This window comes from Pocillopora verrucosa, chromosome 8 (genome assembly GCF_036669915.1).
Source record: "Pocillopora verrucosa isolate sample1 chromosome 8, ASM3666991v2, whole genome shotgun sequence".
In the NCBI taxonomy this organism is placed as follows: Eukaryota; Metazoa; Cnidaria; class Anthozoa; order Scleractinia; family Pocilloporidae; genus Pocillopora; species Pocillopora verrucosa.
The window spans coordinates 19,607,174-19,624,975 of NC_089319.1; the positions used below are offsets into that span (position 1 = coordinate 19,607,174).

Below are 17,802 nucleotides of genomic sequence, written 5' to 3' on the forward strand. Positions count from 1 at the left end.
ATCAAGTCGCGACACACGACACGTATAATGTTTGTTATTATGTCTCCCATACAATCAATTATCTCAGGCTTTGTCTGTTAGGCTAGTTTCCACTTTTGTACGAGTATGTATCATTTTATCGGCTTTACTTCTAGAAATTCGCTTAATCGGTTAGAATAAATGCGTTTTATTTATTATTATGTATAACTGTGTGGTTTTCCTATAAAAAAAAAAAACTTTGTGAGTATGTTGGTCGGTATTCCCTCGGAAATGAAGTGCCGGTGCCAAGCAGTTTCGGCGTATTCCCGATATTTTTAATCCCAGTAACCTTGGTTATATGCTTCTGAAATGGCTAAAAATTAAATATGCTGTTTGAGCTAAACGTTGTAAGTTCAGGCTCATTTAAGTTCGAGTTGATATTTCTAACATTACAACACTATTTACAGCTCTCTATTTGACTTCGATACATAGGTCAAAAACCTGTCTAAAGCGAGGCATACTACTTCACTTTGTAATTAATAATCGATTATCTTGAACCCGCCTTTTGAAGTCGGAAAACTCATTTGAATTACAAATACTCTTAGAAATTACTATTCATATTTGCGCGCAGTCTTACACGTGGAAAGAGCTTACGAACTACAAGAAATTTGAGCGTCTCTTTTGGCTTATGTGGAGTCAAGAAACGCGTCATTTCGAACCCTTTATCTTGGATACTGTCTTTTCTGTCCAGGTCAACGTGTGTTCTTATGCTGGATTGAGTGGTTGGGATACTTTGTTGAGGATTCATGCTTTTCTCTCAGTCACCGCTATTATTTAGGTAAATAGCTTATGGAAGGATACATTTGGATAGTAACGTACTGTTCATCTTTCTCGTTGTGGCCCTTGTAAGATCAATTTAAAGAGTTAAAAGTAACGGAATAAAGAGCGTAATGCACATAACATAGTGTAGGACAAATCTTCAACGGCAGCCGCCATTGCAGTTTTTCTTAAACGTAACCTTGTAGCAGCGCGAGAAATTCGAACTTTATTTTTAGTGCATTTAACGCTAATTTACCTATTTCGATTTTCTTTTCATTCTTGTACGTATTTTTCCACTGGCTATTATGATTACGTTGTGTTGAACTAAAGTGTGTTTAACCCTTTAACTCCCAAGATCTGATTGTTAATTCTCCTCTCTTGCTGTTAGACATTTCCTTGTTAATCAGTTACAAGCAATATCTCTTTCTTGTCTTGATCCGAGAAATAATTAATAATTTTCCCTTCCCAATAATTCTGTTGACAATGGAAGACGTCAGAAAGCGACAGCGGTGTTTTATTGGCCAAGAGAATTTAAAGCATGTCAAGGAAACAATGATTCTTTAGCTGATATTTTTGTCGGTGCTTAAACTGTAGACACGTTTGGGGTTTGTGTACGTGGAAACTATATATCCTCTTGCATGATACAATGCATAAAAACCCGTTTGCTTTTGGTGATCGATGGAATAGAATAATACCAAAGAAAACCTAGTCCGTAAACTCAGTAAAAAGTTATATTAGAATTCTAGTCAAAACAAGATGTTTATTGTTGGTTGAATCTAATATAAGCTTTAATTTCCATCTCGGACATCTCAAAGAACGATGTTCAAGTTACGAAAATCCGACACAACTAGACATAAATACCAAAAATACCAAAAAAGGTCCTATCAGAATCAATAATGAGGACTTAACCTACAGCGATGTAGGACCTCAAACAAGAGAGACGCCTTGACAAACCAAAACTCAAACAGTTAAAAAAAACGCTACTGTAAACGGAGACGAAAAACAAGGCCGATTTTTGCTTTTGGCAGGAGAAGGATGGTATAACATCCTGTGAATACGTGACCCTAAACTTGTACGGTTTCCGTGTACTCTGGCTGACGTCACTTCCTTTTCTAAACTCCGGACTCCAGCGACCTTTTAACAAGAATTACCAAATTGGGTTGTTTGAGGCTGATCATATTTGATTATGACTACCAAATAGGGGAACATGTCGGAAATCGGCTCCTTAAACACTTACCGGCTCACGTCTTAGGGTTATTTGATAAAAAGGTTGAAACATAGGGTTAAGTGGCGAAAATAATTGAAAACGTCTTAATAAGGAAATGAATTTTTGGAAAACATATTTGCATTTTTCAGCAAGGCTGAGATTATGAAACGCGGACGTGAGAAAAAATTATCAAGTGAAGTTTCAAATTCTGCGTTGGAGGTTAACCTTGCTACAGACGAGTCCAAACACAATTTGGCAGGATTATGATACTTGGACATCTTTTCGTCAATTTCTGCTCTCCACGTGCGCGGAGGTGTGATGCATTGATTATATAAACCACTGAAGAACCAGGGAGTGCCACTTTAGTTTTTCGTCAAGCTGTGGGATCGTTGGTCATCCAACTAGTAATCTCGACTTCAAGTAAACAAAATTGGTAAGGTAATTATTTCACTAACAGTTTAGTCTTACATGCATGAAGCGGTTTTAGCTATGTCTGGTTTTATTTTATAATTCTTTTTCATCAATTCCATCGATCGAGGCAGTGGTTTCAATCTTACATATATTGCTAATATTGAATCTCAACCACACCTGATGAAAAGAAGGGGCTCGACTCGCTCAGGGGTATACATCAGACGAGTTCTATGTTCATTAAAGGTGTGCAAGATGATGCATAAATTTTTTTGCCCGTCCCATCAGATAGTTCACAATAGTTTGCCAAAAGATTTTGAAATATCTATATTTAAAAAGCCAGAAACATATTGTTCTGTTTGTGTAAGTCCTTTGCGTGACTGAGTAGGGAACCGTTGTTTGTCTCTGTTATTGTCTTCTAGTTGTCTGTATTCTTATAAGATCATTTATATCCTGACAGGTTGATCAGTACTGAGGCTTAAGTTTATCGCCTCTCAATCGAGGATGGGCCTACAGATGATCAAGACAGTTTTGCTCCTTTGCACAGGCTTGATTCTCTGTGACGTATATGCAGGTATGAACTTTTGAATTTTGTGAAAAGCATTTGCCATTTTTCATCATAAAAATTGGTCTTTGTACCGAATACATTTTTTGTATCGATAGTTTGGCCAAGGAAAGTTTGCCGAAGCTCAACGAACACGCTTATGGTGGTCAGATCACGAATGTCGGCAAGTTAAATTAGCCGCACTAGAGAGAGTGAAACCGTAAATGTAGTACAATCGAGTTTCGCCGAAGAATGAGTGTGCTGAGTGATTCTCGGTCTGAATGATAATCATTTTGTAGTAAAAGATTGGTAAACATTGTTATGATGGTGCAAGCATGTGCGTCCTTCAAAGTCGTTGTTCACTCTTGTCAAACAAAGGCTGGGAAGAAGACTAGCATTTCACCTGAGTAAGCGATACCAAATAGATTCAGTGGTCAAATATCTGCGCATGTGTGAACATTAATAGGCCTCAGTTTTGTAGCCACTGTTCAATCTAATCACTTATCTGGCGTGACAAGACCAAAAACAGTGGTTGGACTGAGGAAGACTGACGTTTTCCCTGAGCCCACGGGTTTGAAATTTCCTACCTCTATGGGAATGACTCACTACAGACAACAGAATTTCTGCATAAATGATCGACATACCTGCGTTATACTTTGTATTTTAAGCGGCTAAATATTTAGTGGTTCAACTGGTCAGGTTGTTTTAATCCTTTTACACTCGAGATCTCTTTAGTAATTCCCCTTACTGTCTGCCATACTAGTCTTGAGATGTTACTTCGGAGAATTTTGATATTGATCAACCACCATTCCTCTAATGATTAGTTTTTGTTTTAATTCTCATCACTTTTTTGCTTAATATTGTTATGATATGGTAAGGAGAAATTCTGTCTTGGTATTTCATATGAATTAAAAAAAGAAAAAAAACGAGCAGTTAATAATAAGCTTCTAAATCCTTCCCTGCAGAATTCCCGTCCCGTATCAGGTACGAATCTTTGGGTTGTTACAGAGACAACCCAGATATACGGATACAATCTTTGGAGGGAATGGACAGTCTCCTTAACGACAGCTATAGGCTGAGAACTGATGCTATACAAAAGTGTGCCATGGCTGCCTTGGTAAGAGGATTTACCGCGTTCGCAGTTCAAGATGGCGGCATGTGTGTTAGCGATAAATACGCGTATTTCTTCCATGAATTTGCAGTTAAATCAGAAAACTGTAAAAGTGACGGAAAAGGAGGAAATATGGCTAATCAGGTCTACTATCTTAATTCAACACTGAAAGGTATGGATCGTAATTTGAAAGGAAAAGTATCCAAGGCTGTTTACACCATCTGCATATCATTTCGCACGATATTTAAAATCTGTTATTATAAGAGGTCGCTGAGAAGATAAAATACAGTTAGGATGGATCCAGGAATTTTTGATTGGGGGCGGGATTTTTAGGCACTTAGGGTTTTTTTTCCTTCTCGCGCTAGAGCCTGAATAAGCTGAGAAACAAATTAAGAGAAGTAAATTTTGAAGACTTCATATTGAGTAGTAATATCTGGTCCTGTCGGTGTGAGAATTTTGGTTTTAGACAAGTGTAATCCTTCTGGATCTGCCACTGATTTAGCAAACCCAAACGTGATGTTTGGTGTTTTTTGGGGATAGTTTTTGAAGTTAGGGTTCATATCTCAAATCTCTTCTCCACAATTCTGAATATAAAACCCATTCGTGAAGCTTTTTGAGACAAAAATGAGAACATTATGTGACTCGAAGCCAGCTATGTACGCAGGTCTTTCGAGCATGGGCAGCACCTCTCAGCTCGTTGATGTTTTCTGAGGTGCCCTCCTTACTACGTCGGATTAGTTGCAAAAATTTTTTTTTACTTAAATACAAACATCAGTCTACGTAATTAGAGTTATTGTAAGAAATCGAGTGCAAATAAGTGGCAAATGCCAACTTCACTGACGTAAACTCTTAGTTGCCGAAACAAACTCGCAAATGTAACAATTCTGTTCATTTTCTGTCTTTAGAAGTCCTTGGTACTGTTTCTTACACAAAACTTGGATGTTTTGATTTCACCGATGCTCACACTGTGCCCAGCCTTGAAGGAGAGGATTCTTTGTTGGATGGTTATTACACAACGAGAAGGGACGCTATTAGTAAGTGTGGACTGGCGGCTGACAAGCGAGGACATAGAATGTTTGTTGTCATGCCAAGCGGACAGTGTGCAAGTGGTCCTACTACTGAGATGTACAGAAAGTTTCTACAGTCAGGACACAGTAACGTGGAATGCACAGGAATGGCTCTTTGGAATAGCGTATACCTTCTCAATTTTAGCCGGTATGACGATAGAGGTGCTAACAATGTTGAAGGTAACGGAGATACATGTATTCAGATTAATCAAGTAAACTGTGTTTTATAGGACGGGGATGAAGCTGTTATTTAACAGAGCAGAGCAAAATGTCGCTGAATCGCGAGCATTTCCCACCCAGAGGTACAGATTCTCAATCACCTGTCCTGTCGAAAACTACCGAGTACATGTACCAAAATAGCTCAAATAAACTCGACAATCAAGTGTAGAACTCTCAAAGCAGTATCCAGAAAACACTGATTTGAAGCCATAATTATTTGTCACTTACATTTCCTGCTTCGAAAGAATGAAAATGAAACAGTTAAATGATTATCTACTATCGTTAGAGGTAAATGCACTACTGTAAATTTCGCAAAGTTAGCTTTGCTGGTTCCAACCCTCATTTGAGTGACGGTCTTTCGTAGGAAAATAAAAATATGTAAATGTTCTATTTTCAGTAATAGTACCGCCTGAGCCGCTAAAATACACGTCAATTGGATGTTTCCTCCAGTACCCTTACATGGCTAAGAGATATCCTCTTCTTGTGAACTATGAGGGCCAAGATCCACTTCTAAAGGATTTCTACAAACTACGAAAAAATGCGATTGAAAAGTGTGCTACGGTAGCCAAGCGACGTGGATATAAAGTTTTTGCTCTGATCAACGGCGGCAAGTGCTTGACTGGCCCTAAAGCTCACACAGTGCCAGTATTCAAAACGTTCTGGGCTAAGGAATGCGAAAGCCACGGAAAAGGAAGCTATCGCAATCTTCACGTTTACGTTGTTGGAGAACTGAGAAGTACGATGATTTTACGATTTTAATGGTGTACGTTAAGAGCCTTTTGAATTTGGGTAATACGACTGTCATACTTTTTCTTTATTATACACCAGACACAGTACATTCTGTTTTTTTTCCTTTTTGACACAGATTTCTTCTCCGCAATACCATACACACAACTCGGTTGCTACAAAAACGACAAAAATATGCTTGATATTGAACAAATGGACCCAGATGTTCTTGATGGTGATTACAAATTGAGAAAGGACGCAATTGGCAAATGTGCGTTGGCCGCCATCAAGAGACGCAGTGAAGTGTTTGCAATCCAAGATGGAGGAAAATGTCTCATTACAAGAAATTCTTACAAAGTTTTTGATGAAAATGGGATCTTACAAGACTGTAAAAGTGACGGAAAAGGCGGACCAGAGACCAGTAACGCTTATGTGATAGGGAAAATTAGCGGTATGAATCTTTTCTCATGAATGTCTCCTATTGTGAAGAGCTAGGAAGGGAGGGGTCTCTCGTTGGCTCACTTAGGGTGGGTGGGTGGGCGAATATAGTCCTACTCGGTTAGAAATGAAATTTTTAGTTTTTAAAAACTATCATGATGGTGATTTCTCCCCTGCAGCTTTAAAGCAGTTTTTTTTTATTAGTATTAACTTAAGCATGGGTCACGCCTTAAATGGTCAATAATCTCTGATCTCATCCCCCTCAAAAGTTCCAATTCACTTCACATGGCTTTGCTTCGTCACCCTACCCCTTCTTTCTGTACTTTAAAATCCTGATCCTCCTATGATGACAACTAAAAGTCAGCAGAAACTATAAAGTGTCTTATCTGTGCGAAAGAGGGTGTTAAGCTGCTGCCACTAAGAGTCAAGTCATGATGATATTACCTAAGAGAGTAGAATGCAAGGTTTCTTTTTGAACAAAGTGTTTAGTTAACTATTTAAAAATAAATTTCACATCCAGTTTGAAGGAAATAACATTGTTATAACAATGGCTTCCGTTGCAGAGCTTCGGTCTATGTTGACCATTAATATTTTAAACGAAGGATGTTACAAGGACCTTCCTTTCCGTGCTATGGAAAGTCTTGAAGGAAAAGACCCCATACTTCTTGATGGCAATTACGCTTCAAGAGATGAAGCAGTTCTTAAGTGCCTCATGTTAGGAAGGAAACTTGGATATGCCGTGGTGGGTGTTCAAGATGGTGGCATGTGTGTTGGTAGCACCAAGGTGAAAACGTATAAGAAATACGGAGTATCCCATGATTGCAGGGGGGATAGGAAAGGAGGACCGTGGGCCAGTGAAGTATACCTTAGCTTAACTAACCACATCACTGGTAAGTGTTAATCCGAGACGATGTGTCAAATGACAGTGGAAAAATTATCACCGGTCCCGATACTAGCTGTAAATGGTGGCTTTTAATTACCAAATGTCTTGACCTTGTTCTTTAGTTGACTGATTTGCAATGCGGAGGTTATGAAACATTACATTTACCCGCACTTTCAATCTTAATAATAATAATAATAATAATAATAATAATAATAACAATAATAATAATAATAATAAGACTTTACTACGGTATATCCATAGAATGGCTCTTCACCCGAGTAAACTAACTAAGTTAATCTACGCTAAAAAACTAACAAATTCACGATGATAAAATACAATTAATAATTATAATACAAAGCATTTGGAATTAAGACCGAAGCAAATTACTATATACGAGATTTCAAAAAAGTAAAAGCCTGTTTTGAAAATGATTTGCTGTCCACACAATGATTTGCTGTCCACACACGTTCTTGATTGTTATGATATATCTCTATCATTATTACCATGGTTTAACGGCCAACGGCCTATTTTTTCAAACAGACGTAGTTCCCTCAACATCCAATGATCTTTTCACAGATTTTCTGGCCGGTGTTACCTACGAATCTAAAGGCTGCTACAAAGACCAAGAAGCGAGAGCTATTTCTTCTTTAGAAGGAAAAGACGTTCTTCTAAGTGATAGCTATACGGAGAGAGAGGATGCTATTCAAAAGTGTGCAGTGGCAGCCATTATACGAGGATACAAAACATTTGGAATCCAAAATGGTGGCATGTGTGTTAGTGGCCCTAACGCGCACCAAACATATAGCAAATACGGTGAATCAATGGATTGTAAAAATGACGGAGAAGGAGGACCTTGGGCCAATCAGGTTTACAATCTTGTGGGAAGGGTGGACGGTAAGTTGACATGAATGTATTAACATCTAAACCTAGTGGTCTCTTCTACGGCCACCGAATTATTAGCCAAATTTGGCTTAAGCTTCAAGTAGGGTAAAAAATATTTCACTCTCGTTTGTACAACACATCGCTTGATGAATTGTGACAACCGTGTTTTTTTTTTCTTTTTTCCGAATGTCCTTTAACAGTATCCTTAATTTTAGCGTAAGAAGGAGCTGCTCCATAGACAAAGTTGAGTTGCGTCATTTACCTTCGGTTGAAAATTTGAATATTAGCACGAGTTCCTGAAACAGTTGAGGATATAGCGGGCTCACTCCTTTTTCTCAAATTATTTCCTTCCAGTAATTTGACGTTTTTGTATTCGCAGATATCTTTGAGAGTGTTCATCGCTTACATGTTGGATGCTTCGATGACATGCAAGCACAGAGGATTCCCAGTTTAATGCAAGATCCTGTATTAAACATTACCATTACTTCAGATACGGATTTTGGTGAATTAGATGCACATCTTAATCTCAGTCAACAAGAGAACCGATTTAACGTGAAGTGTGCATTAGCGACCTGGAGGAGAGGATATAAAGCATATGTTGTTACTGCTGACGGGCAGTGCAGCAGTGGTCCTGATACGCACACCAACATTGTCAAGTTTGGTTATGGCCTAGAAGAGTGCTCAACCGTACCGGCGAACAATAAGGCGTACCTTGTTGGTCCTAGTCCGTTTATCCCACCCTTTGAAGGTATGATGAATGTTTCCTGCCTTTTTCTCCTACGAGAAGAGAGACGATTACTTCGAAGGGCCAAAATTAACAATTTGATCAGGAGGTTTTGATTTATTTTTTTTTGCCTGGGATCTGTTATGTGAAGGGAAAATTTGTCACCTTCCATTGGGATAAAGAAGCAAGGTAGGGTAAACTCCTTATCTGGGTATTCAAATGAACTTGATCCAGAATACAGATCCTTTTAGGGCTCAGATAAAGGGAAAGAAAAAAGATTTCACAACTACCTTAGAGATAGAATTTATAGAAAAGCCTATAGGTCAAAACAAGTGTGTTGAAAATTTACGTAAGTTACAAGTATTATCAAAAAGCCGGTTGAACAAGTGGATGAGAAAGCCGGTTATCCTGGCAAAAGCCGGTTTAACAGGTAGAGAGAGATAAGAAGCTTGGATCTGTTGAACACTTTAGTAGAGACTTGCGTTAGATTTTACTAAAAGGCGGAGAGGACATGATAGATTTAAAACAACAAAAGGAAATAGGAACTGAGGAATCTTTGATTTTGATAACAAATTGAATTTGTGATGTGGTCAAATTGGTCTTGTCTAGTCACTTATATTTAAATTAATTGATATTTCCTTTTTGTAATTAATTAAACTATTCGAGCTTCTATGAGTTCAGTTAAAGATTATAAATCACGTGGTGCACGGACAACGCCCACTCTAGATCCATAGAGAGCTGTGTTGTTTGGAAACCACACTTCTTCCTAAACTCAGCAACGATTAAGAAATTGTTAAACGATGTCTGGGATTGCAGTGAATTTGCTCAACTTCTATGATTGGTCTGGAAGACTCAAAGTTATCTGGTCGGATGCGATACTAAAACCAATCGGTGTTTGATCATTAGCGTTGCCATCATCATTTGCGTGACACATTATTATGATATTATGTTGCCCTTTGATGTGATTGGCTGTTGAGATATTGTGGGTTTCGGATTTACGAAAATCAACTGATATAAACAATTGTAGAAAGTGACTAACAGTTACATGCCAATTTGCATTTGCTTTCTACAATAGGGTTACATGTTGAGTATGAGTCTGTTGGATGCTATGAAGACAAAAGAGAACGAGCTATCGAGAATGCTACTCCACTTGGTTACGATCTGTTTGGTTACTATATCAACAAAATGAAAGGAAATGAAATCCAGAAGTGCGCATTATATGCAAAGCTGATTGGGTACAAGGTGTTTGCGATTCAAAATGGGGGGGAGTGCCTTACCAGTGCCACGGCCCATAAAACATACAGTAAATATGGTGAATCGCGAGTCTGTAAGGGCGATGGAAAAGGAGGACCCTTTGCCAATCAAGTGTATCGTTTATCTGAGAGAAAAGGTATTTTGTTTTATTTTTTATGTTGTTGTTGTTTTTTTATTTTTGTCTTGGGTTTTTATTGTTTTCATTAGAAACCTCAACCTTGTCCTCAGTCTACATTTTCTTTAAGTGTCAATAACAGCTGCGGACGAAGATGGCAAAAGTTTTTCTGGATGGGGCGGAAAAACAAAAATGGCACAACTCGATTGGCCCATCCAGTTGATAATAGTATACTACATGATGAGTTAATAATACTAGCTTCGGGACGGGTGAATTGAACTGTCAATTTTCTTTACTTCTTGGATATCGTCACCATCAAAAGAAGCAACGACGAAAAACCATACCACCACCGATGGAAAACTTGATGAAAATCGTTTACTCTTCCATTGGAATTGGTGTTTTACCTTTTTACGAAAATTGAAAAGTGTCATTGCCTTTTTAACATGACCATCTTTATCTTCCTTTCCTTTGCAGGATGAGAGCGTGTGCCAATGAGCTTTCTAACAATTTGTGTGGCTCATCTTTACAAAGAAAAATGGAAATTACGTCATAATACATGGCAATAAAGCTCTTGTTCAAAAAACTTATTTTACCGTTGTTCGTCTCTTTAACAACTTTGCATAGAGGGGAAAATCATAGCAAAACTCGCCTAAAAACTTTCAATAAAATGTAGTGATTTTCAAACTCTTAGCCATCTAAATAATGAATTCACATTTTGGATACCTCACACTTAGTGCAATGGGTAATACTTCTTCCAGCAAGAGAGAGTCGGGGGATTGATTCCTCGCGGCGATAAGTAATTCTTTTCATTCTTTTTCTTTCCTTTTTTTCCTTTTTTTTCCAATTTTACTTCTTCTTTAAAAGCATTTGTTTTTTCTCTTTTCGCCTGTAACATCACCTTTTTTGAGTGCAGAAATCGGCATTTAAGAAGCTAATTCCCGAAACGCAGCGTTTGGTTTTTCTTTTCCTGCTTTTGAAAAAATAGAGGAGGTTTTCATCATTCCAGAGTATAGTTAATCGATATTGCGTTTTTCGGAGGTCGAATTTTCAAATTTGGGACCCACAAGGTTTATAAAGAAGGCCTAAATATTCCAAAATGTAAGACGGCTCATCTCCTTCGAGTAGTATATATGTGCATATCCCATCGCCTCATATGTGTGATAAAACTTTATGCCTGCAGCTTAAATTTCAGTCTTTCTTTCATTTATTAGTAAAGTCTACTGATCTCAGAATTCGGTCAAAGATGCGTTTTTCCTCTGCAGATTGTGAAATGTTTTAACAATTCTCGGCTCTCAGTTGAACTGAAAAAGCCAATTAATTACGTACTAGTCATGTTAGCGAACCAAAAAAGTTACAGAAAGACAGATTGATGGAATGGTTGAGTAGGGGGGGAAGGGAGTGTGAATTTTGGTTCATAAAAAGAACTTGCAAATGGTCTTCAGCAATTTTCCGAGTTAAAAACGCAACAATTTCACAGAGCGGTTCAAAAAATTAATATCCGAAGAGATGGACTTTGGCTTCAGATGAATTTGATCAAGTCGCGACACACGACACGTATAATGTTTGTTATTATGTCTCCCATACAATCAATTATCTCAGGCTTTGTCTGTTAGGCTAGTTTCCACTTTTGTACGAGTATGTATCATTTTATCGGCTTCACTTCTAGAAATTCGCTTAATCGGTTAGAATAAATGCGTTTTTTTATTATTATGTATAACTGTGTGGTTTTCCTATAAAAAAAAAAAACTTTGTGAGTATGTTGGTCGGTATTCCCTCGGAAATGAAGTGCCGGTGCCAAGCAGTTTCTGCGTATTCACGATATTTTTAATCCCAGTAACCTTGGTTATATGCTTCTGAAATGGCTAAAAATTAAATATGCTGTTTGAGCCAAACGTTGTAAGTTCAGGCTCATTTAAGTTCGAGTTGATATTTCTAACATAACAACACTATTTACAGCTCTCTATTTAACTTCGATACATAGGTCAAAAACCTGTCTAAAGCGAGGCATACTACTTCACTTTGTAATTAATAATCGATTATCTTGAACCCGCCTTTTGAAGTCGGAAAACTCATTTGAATTACAAATACTCTTAGAAATTACTATTCATATTTGCGCGCAGTCTTACACGTGGAAAGAGCTTACGAGCTACAAGAAATTTGAGCGTCTCTTTTGGCTTATGTGGAGTCAAGAAACGCGTCATTTCGAACCCTTTATCTTGGATACTGTCTTTTCTGTCCAGGTCAACGTGTGTTCTTATGCTGGATTGAGTGGTTGGGATACTTTGTTGAGGATTCATGCTTTCCTCTCAGTCACCGCTATTATTTAGGTAAATAGCTTATAGAAGGATACATTTGGATAGTAACGTACTGTTCATCTTTCTCGTTGTGGCCCTTGTAAGATCAATTTAAAGAGTTAAAAGTAACGGAATAAAGAGCGTAATGCACATAACATAGTGTAGGACAAATCTTCAACGGCAGCCGCCATTACAGTTTTTCTTAAACGTGACCCTGTGGCAGCGCGAGAAATTCGAACTTTATTTTTAGTGCATTTAACGCTAATTTACCTATTTCGATTTTTCTTTTCATTCTTGTACGTATTTTTCCACTGGCTATTATGATTATGTTGTGTTGAACTAAAGTGTGTTAAACCCTTTAACTCCCAAGATCTGATTGTCAATTCTCCTCTCTTACTGGTACACATTTCCTTGTTAATCAGTTACAAGAATTTGGTGTTGGATCAAGACACCAACTTCGACTTGATAAGTTTGGGTATTCTCATCACCTGTTTGCTAGACAATGTATGGATATTACAGGGAGAAGTTACATTTTAGTCACTTCTGGCAGTTGAGGGGTTAAACGCCCTTTTTCTTTCCCTTACCCTCCAGCCTCATCATGATGGAGAGGGTAATCTAAAAAACGTTCCAACGCAGACTCCAGTTTCTGGTTACCAGAGGATTCTCTCCGCCATCTTTTATACAGAGGTCGTGAAGGGCACTACTTGCTTTGCATTTTCAGAAAGCCAACAGTCAAAGTTAGCTAGGTTATTCTTAGTTACACATTTTTTTTTGATGATGCTCGGTAAGTTATTATGATACAATTTCCGAATGCCTTTGTTCAATAAGACTTGCGGATGTTAAATTTGTCAGCAGAAAACTGTGGTGGCTCGAAATGAGTTTTTCGATGCAGACTTTTCGCCTTTATTATTAAGAATCAAAAGAACTCTCTCATATATTTCGTTTGTAATATAGTCATCTCTTTTTTGTCTCCATGGAAATAAAACATTATAAAGAAGAAAAGAAATGGAACACCTCGAAATCAAGAAAGTCAAGGAAGGAGAGAAATACAGGATCACATCTGACAAGGTAAGATAACTGACTTTTATAACAAATTAGCTTTCTAGGCCTATTTGTCTGCGTTGAACGATTTAACCTGGATCTACCAATTTCATGGATCTCTTTCTGATTGAGGTGGCTTTCGGTTGTTTCAGCATGTTTGATTGATGAATTAATTCTCTTGTGCATGAACACATTTTATTTGTTTCGCTCGTGTCGAAGAAATATCCACTCATCATTGTGCGCGTTATGACTGCCACGAGGAGAAGTTTTTTAATTCTTCTGGATGCTTTACTTTAGCAAGGAATTCTTTATTCAAAAGTAAACTGATAAAAAAGGAAGGGGAGTCACCGAACTTATCCATTCGCCGAGCAACTACAGCAGATACTAGTCCGAAGAATTTTCATGGTGTTCCCTTATATGCCAGAATGATGGTCATAGGACGTAAAATAAAGTGGGTGTTCATTTGATCACGACAAATTTCTGTCAACCGGAGACCTAATGGTTTCGGCTTTAAGTATAAACACAATTCAAGATGTTAAGGATTTTATTTTCGCACACTAAGTTGTAGAATGTTATCTGAGATTTCTTCAGATTCTGATGATTTCGTACACTGTTACCTCCTTCAGTTGTTAATTCCTGAAGGAAAAAAAATTAAGTATGCTCTCACACTCATCATTTCTTGAATTTGTTTTTCCAAAATTCTTTTTGAGGTCTCTGATAAGTTTAATAAAATGATAGGTTCTTATAGAAAGGAAACCTTTTCAATTTAAACAGTTAAATCGTTGGAGCTTAAATGATGCAGTTGAATTTTGAACCAAATTAAAAGTGTTTACTTCAAAAGTAGATAATTTTATGTCATAGTTCTTCCTGCGTTTGTCGTCAAATCATCTAAAACTTTACCTTGACGTGATTCAATGAAGATCCCAGCACCTTAGTACTAATATTTTTTAGCTCTAGACGCTAAAACCAAATTACAACAGTATGCTCCAAAATTTATTTTTTTTTGTTCCTCTAACTGCCTCTTGAGAAAATCATCAACCGACATAGATCTTTTTTTGACGTGTTCACAATAAAAATGTTAGGTACTAATTTTTAAAACGTTATGAGCTCTTAGAGATTAAAAAAAATTGGAAAGTTTGTTCCATGAATTGATGTTTGTTCCTCAAGTTGCCTCAAAGTTTCGTCATCAACTGATATATATTTTCATTTTAACTTGATTAATTACAAATATTCGAGCCTAATCATTAAGATGTTTGAGCCTATGAGCTGGGCTGCAACCAAATTGAATAACATAATAAAAAGTCGCTTTTTGTCTCTCAAATTGCCTCTAAAAGTGTTTCATCAAGTACACGATACTGCAATAAAAATCATAAAGCCAAATTTTTAAAATTCTTAGCTCTTGAGGCTGAAACTAATTGAAAGGGTATGCTCAAAAATTGATTTATTTGTCTTATTGTATTCAAAGTCTATCATCGACTTATATGTAGCTTTAAAACATGCTTTGATAAGATCTTGAAGCCCTAGTATGATGTCTGTGCTCGTCACGAAACCCGAATTGAAATAATATGCTCCGAAACTTGATGTTTGTATTTCAAAATGCTTCTGTAGTTTATCAACTTTTTGGCATGATTCTAGAGCCTAATTATCAAATATCTGAGCTCTTTAGGTTGAAGGCAAATGGGAATAGCATGCTCTAAAAACTGGTACTTTTTAATTTGTTCGTGGAATTCATTCATAAATCTCAATGATTTTTAATTCTGAAGCTTGCTCAGTTCTCCTGATTGGGAAAAGAAAAGAAAAGAAAAGAACAGTACCATTTGCTCATAAAAATTAAAGATCACTTTCAAGTGTACAAATTGGTTTAGGAGTTCGGTTAACATGTCAGTTAATTTTCAATCTGTTCCCGTGTTGGTTGAATGTAGGTACATTTGGTCGGCTTAAAGATACCTCATCCTGAAAAAGCATCGTGAGAAAATATCGGGAGACCTTACCGCTACTTAAACCGCTGAACACAAATTTTGAAACCTCTTTTGTTTGCTGGTTAAATTTATTCACCAAAGCACAGAAACTGAAAAATAATTTTTTAACACCGTGATTCAACTCTCGGTGATCCAATATCAGATGACTTTGCTTTTAAATCCCCTTCCCTTCATTAAAGAAACAGAAAGCTTGATTTCAGAACTTTTACTTTCATCAGGAAATTACTTCAACGCAACATTTTTTAAAATAGTAATTTTAAGCTTTCCACTCTTGAAAAAACGCCGCTCAGTCACTTTTATTTCCTATTGTTATCAGCATATTCACCGACTCTCACGTATTTAGGTTCTCTCAGGATTTCATGCATGTAAACGGGAGCTTGCAACGATATTTCGATCAATCTTGATACTTTTTTCGTTTTCTAGTCGAAACTTTAAACAAGAGCACAGCATTTTATTTAAATATACATTCTGCGGCGTACTATTAAAGAGATAAAAATTCAATCAAGCAGGAAGTGAATTCATGCAGTTATTACATGTGGATTCCTTTGTGATCTCAGAAGAATTGCTAGCGCGTATTTAGATAACCTGTTTGTTGTTACTTAACTGAAATTCTCGGCTCAAATTGAGGTAAAATTTCCGCACAGCCCCATCCTACATTATACAATCAGTTCTTGGATAGAGAAAACATTGACAAAGACAATAAATTGCCATTAGGAAAACAATATTGTTTTACAATAGTATGGGGCTGTGCGGAAATTTTACTCAAATTGAAATGGTTTCATCCCTGAAATCAAGTAGGTTTAAAGCCTAAATTAGAAAATCTAACTTGAAGTGATTTCGACAACAACAGTTACATTAGAATTCTTTGAATTCATTACATATGACGTCCATCTGTGTTCGCAGTAAATTTATCGTTAAATCCAGGTTATGCTCACATTTATTTGTGTGGTCATTCAATGAATAAAGATTTAAATACTGACTTCTATTCTACTCGAATTCTACATGTCTAACATTACCAAATTAAATACGTTTTTCTGCGACACGGCCAACACTACATGGACTATTATCGCTTGAGAAAGCAAAGTTTTAAATAAATTGTATCAGTCAATTCGTGATTTCTCTTCATTTTTTTTTCAGACTGTTAGATGAATACCTCTCATGCTTAATTCAAGCACGAAAGACTATGATCCAAGTATAAGACACGATTTATTAAGGGGTACAAAACAGATTTGGCGCTTTCCTTTCAAAAATATTTCAAGTCAGAGCTATGTTTCAAACGCCAAAATCAGGGACTAGAAAGGCATTATTTCATGATTTTTGTCAGTTTGATCAGCGTTAAGCGCTGTTTGAAATGAAAATTTTTTCCCGCCAAAAAACTTACAAAAACATGGAGTTTAAGGACGCATGCGCCAGTTTTTTCTTTATCTATTCTAAAATTTGTTTAAATGTGGTGAATTTTCCCGCCAAAAGACTTAGAAAAAATACGGTGCTCAAAATACGCATGCGCCGATTTTTTAAAAAATATAATCTACATTGCCAATAAACTATGTTTGCTCACTCGTCTTTTCTTGTACTATTATCGTCAATAAAGTAGTGTTCAGTTTCTGTCTCAACTTTTATTGTCCTTCAATATGCATTCAATAAGCCACAAAAGTTTCATATTCAACAAATTTTATTTGTTTTAGATATTTCTTTAATTATAGGTTTCTTTTGTAATTTTCAATTGAATTAATAAGAAAAAAGTTTTTTTCGTGTATATACTAAGACTTCTGGCGGAAAAATTTGAACCAATTTGCACAGAGAGTCCCCTGGCAACTTTATCAGCAAAATTTAAATAAGGCATCCTTTAAAAATAACTGCCAAAAATAATGAAACAGCATCTCGTGCAAAATATGGAATAGAAATCGCAAAGATTCTGTTTCTAGCCTATTTTTATAAGGCTTCAAATTCTTTGCGCGAGACGTGTTCAAGTTTCTAACAAAAAGAGCATCATGGCAAGCTATGGAGTGTTCGATTGCAATCTCTGAAATTGTGATGAATTTCTTGATTCACAGTTTGCTTTTGAATCAATTTTTTTTGGTAAGCCTGTATAGCTATTTCATTGGTCAAAAATTCCTTTTTTGATTGAATTTG

The 17,802-nt window shown here is 36.7% G+C and overlaps 1 protein-coding gene across 1 annotated transcript; it reads left to right on the top strand.

Moving 5' to 3' along the window:
- The first annotated feature begins 613 nt into the window (after positions 1–613).
- On the top strand, positions 614–10,926 carry LOC131778064 (uncharacterized). The gene is made up of 12 exons (XM_066171643.1): positions 614–796; positions 2,134–2,417; positions 2,853–2,966; positions 3,902–4,219; positions 4,953–5,294; positions 5,731–6,069; positions 6,199–6,510; positions 7,061–7,387; positions 7,957–8,274; positions 8,642–9,010; positions 10,062–10,376; positions 10,830–10,926. Exons 3-12 carry the CDS (start codon positions 2,897–2,899, stop codon positions 10,832–10,834), a joined length of 2,715 nt encoding a protein of 904 aa, XP_066027740.1. The 5' UTR covers positions 614–796; positions 2,134–2,417; positions 2,853–2,896; the 3' UTR covers positions 10,835–10,926.
- Positions 10,927–17,802: the final 6,876 nt, after the last annotated feature.